This window comes from Canis lupus, chromosome 11, assembly GCF_011100685.1.
Source record: "Canis lupus familiaris isolate Mischka breed German Shepherd chromosome 11, alternate assembly UU_Cfam_GSD_1.0, whole genome shotgun sequence".
Lineage (NCBI taxonomy): Eukaryota > Metazoa > Chordata > Mammalia > Carnivora > Canidae > Canis > Canis lupus.
In genome coordinates, this window is record NC_049232.1 from 60896932 (window position 1) to 60900368 (window position 3437).

Genomic DNA, 3437 nt, shown 5'->3' on the forward strand with positions numbered 1-3437 from the left:
TATTGTATTATATAATATATTAATATTAAGGTCAAATTTTGTTGTTTTATTCAGATTTTAAAAGAAATAAAAACATTTTCATAGGCTTCTAACAGTATGGGAGGCCTGTGCCTACTGGTAAGTTGACCCTGCAGCTGTGCATCAAAAATTCAAATACATATATGATCCCATCAGGCATTATAAATAATTGAAATCAACTGAGAATAACATGCTAATTGGCAACTAATATTCACCTCCAGTGACAAGCAGTAAGAAAGAGAGGAGGGTAATCTGGTGGAATGGAGAACATGCCTCAAATCCAATGAGTAAGTTGTAATTGAGCTCCATGATGGAAATAGGTCTAATGATTTTAAATATTTCAATTTATTTGAAGACAAGCTGAAAATACATATTTTTATACCATACCTCTTGCTTGTAAAATGTTGACATCTAATTCAAATGTAAAACATAGTGTAGAAAAGACTATCAAACAAAACACATCTCTCTGTTGCATCCTGACTACAGACCACTGATTTGCAGTCAATACATTAAAAGGCAGAACTAGTAGGGATGGAAATAAACTGGTTTGGGGATTAATTTTTTTATAATTAAATGTATTTTCCTTAACCTTGAGACAATCAGATTAGGATTCCTGCTCTAAAGGCCTGGGTTTACAGTAAGAAATCTGCCCCAGAGTTATATTGTTACACCCAAATATAGAACTGCAGTAACACAGGATATTATTCTTAAAAGAGATAGCTCTTGCAGATACTGTATTAACAAATTTCTGTTCTATCTTCTACAGAGTGCTGTTGGAGAAAGGGTAAATGTAATATGGAAAGGACCAATGATTCCATGTTGACAGAATTTGTCCTTGTTGGGCTTTCTGCCCACCCAAAGCTCCAGACAGTTTTCTTTGTGCTAGTTTTGTGGATGTACCTGATGATCCTTCTAGGAAATGGAGTCCTTATTTCAGTAATCATCTATGATTCTCACTTGCACACCCCCATGTATTTCTTCCTCTGTAATCTTTCATTCCTGGACATTTGTTATACAAGTTCCTCTGTGCCACTAATTCTTGACAACTTTCTGAGAGTAAGGAAAAGGGTTTCCTTCTCTGGGTGCATGGTGCAAATGTTTCTCTCCTTTGCCATGGGGGCCACAGAGTGTGTGCTTCTAGGCATGATGGCACTTGACCGCTATATAGCCATCTGCTACCCACTGAGATACCCTGTCATCATGAGCAAAAATACCTATATGCCCATGGCAGTTGGATCCTGGGTCACTGGGCTTATTGACTCAGTGGTGCAGACATCTCTCGCAATGCAGTTGCCATTCTGTGCTAATAATGTCATTAACCATTTTGTCTGTGAAATTCTGGCTATCCTAAAACTGGCCTGTGCTGATATTTCAATCAATGTGATCAGTATGACAGGGTCAAATCTGATGGTTCTGGTTATTCCACTGCTAGTAATTTCTATCTCTTACATTTTTATCCTCACCACTATTCTGAAGATCCCTTCCACTGAAGGAAAACGTAAGGCCTTCTCCACTTGCTCAGCCCACCTAACAGTAGTGATTATATTCTATGGAACCATCTTCTTCATGTACACAAAGCCCAAATCTAAAAGCTCTGTTGGTGCCAATAATCAAGACATCACTGAGGTCCTCATCTCTCTCTTCTATGGAGTAATGACTCCCATGCTCAATCCTCTCATCTATAGTCTGAGGAACAAGGATGTAAAGGCTGCTGTGAAGAACATGTTGGGGAGAAGAAACTCTGATGGAATATGAGTACTGATTTACACTACATGGCTGAGCAGCCAAAGCTGCTATAGATACAAAATTCAACAAGAAAAAATTACCATGTGAAAACAAATTCACCACATGGCATTCAAAATCATCTGAGAGAACTATTTTGGTGGCTGTTGTTACTATTAGCTTTTTGTTTTAACGGCAGAAATAAAACATGCTTGTGGTTTTAAAAAATAGTTATGGGGGATCCCTGGGTAGCGCAGTGGTTTAGCGCCTGCCTTTGGCCCAGGGCGCGATCCTGGAGACCCGGGATGGAATCCCACGTCGGGCTCCCGGTGCATGGAGCCTGCTTCTCCCTCTGCCTATGTCTCTGCCTCTCTCTCTCTCTCTGTGACTATCATAAATAAATAAAAATTTTTTAAAAAATTTAAAAAATAGTTATGGAAATGCAAATTGTTGAAAATCTCTTAAGAAGCCCCAGCAAAATATAGTCGCTCTTAAACCTTTAGAAAATGATACAGGCAAAGGTATACTAAAACCACCTGAAACTAATATAACACTGTACATTAACTATTTGGAATTAAAATAAAAACTTTTTAAAAAACACAATAATATTGAAACAGAAATTTATAATATGGAAGAAGTAAATGTTCAGTAAAAAAATAAAGTGTACTAGATATTCTCCAAAACCTAAAATAAGTATATTTTTAAACTAATTATGCAAAATAATATTAATTGCCACATTGCTTATTATATATTCATTTTTAATTTATTCATTTATTTACTGTTTGTGTCTACCATATAAGCTCTCTGAGCATAAGAATTTGTCTATTTATTACCCTACCTGATCCCAAAGACCCAGAATAGATCCTGGCACATAATAGAGCCTCAGTAAACATAAATATTTATTTTAATAAATAAATGAACTGTACTTTGTATAAGAGTAGGAATGTATGTCTGTCACATCCAAGGCAACAAAGGTTATTCAAAAAGAAAGCTGATTCAATGTAGTATTTTCAAAATAAAATATATTGGCAGTGAAATATGAACTCCCCTAATAGTTTAAATATTACCTTTTATTTTCTATGTGATGTGTATTATAATGTAGAGGAAAAGGTTTTGTTAACTAGCTACCATAACTTACCTGGATTTGGTTTATAATGAGACTTACAAGGTAACTAAAAGGGACCCCGGTAGTGCATCCTAAGTTTTAACGTAATAAAATAGAAGTGACATGGTAGCACAGTCCCTCTTGGACTTTGACAAGACAGAGGTTGTAATGAGAACTATTTTCCTACGTTGCATTGGACCACATAGTCCCTAAGCAGTAACAGAACTAGATAGAACTGGTAATTGACAAAAATTGCAATAAAAGGATAAGAAGCAGCCAAAGAAAGAGTCAAGTCGCTCAATAAACTAAAGAGTTATAGGATTTTGGTGTTGGCAATAAGACAAAAAAATGGCCCCAAATTGAGGTGACTTAATCTCGAATGATTAAAGAGTGCAACCATATGGAGCAGTGCCAGTATGAGGATGGAAGCCCCATTTCTGTGGAAGCAACTGAGTCACATATACCAATAGAAGAAAGCATTCTTTTTATCTAGCCCTTTGAAGAGTCTATGGAATTTGAAATATAGAATACAAATCTAAAGTATGACTATAACTACTTCTAAATTCTAAGAGTAAGCCCATAATATCTTCCT

At 36.0% G+C, this 3437-nt stretch overlaps 1 protein-coding gene across 1 annotated transcript; it reads left to right on the top strand.

Annotated features, from left to right (window-relative positions):
- The first annotated feature begins 813 nt into the window (after positions 1-813).
- OR13C8 (olfactory receptor family 13 subfamily C member 8) lies at positions 814-1773 on the top strand. The gene is given in 1 exon segment (NM_001389006.1): positions 814-1773. A coding segment is annotated over 1 exon segment (960 nt).
- The last annotated feature ends 1664 nt before the right edge of the window (positions 1774-3437 follow it).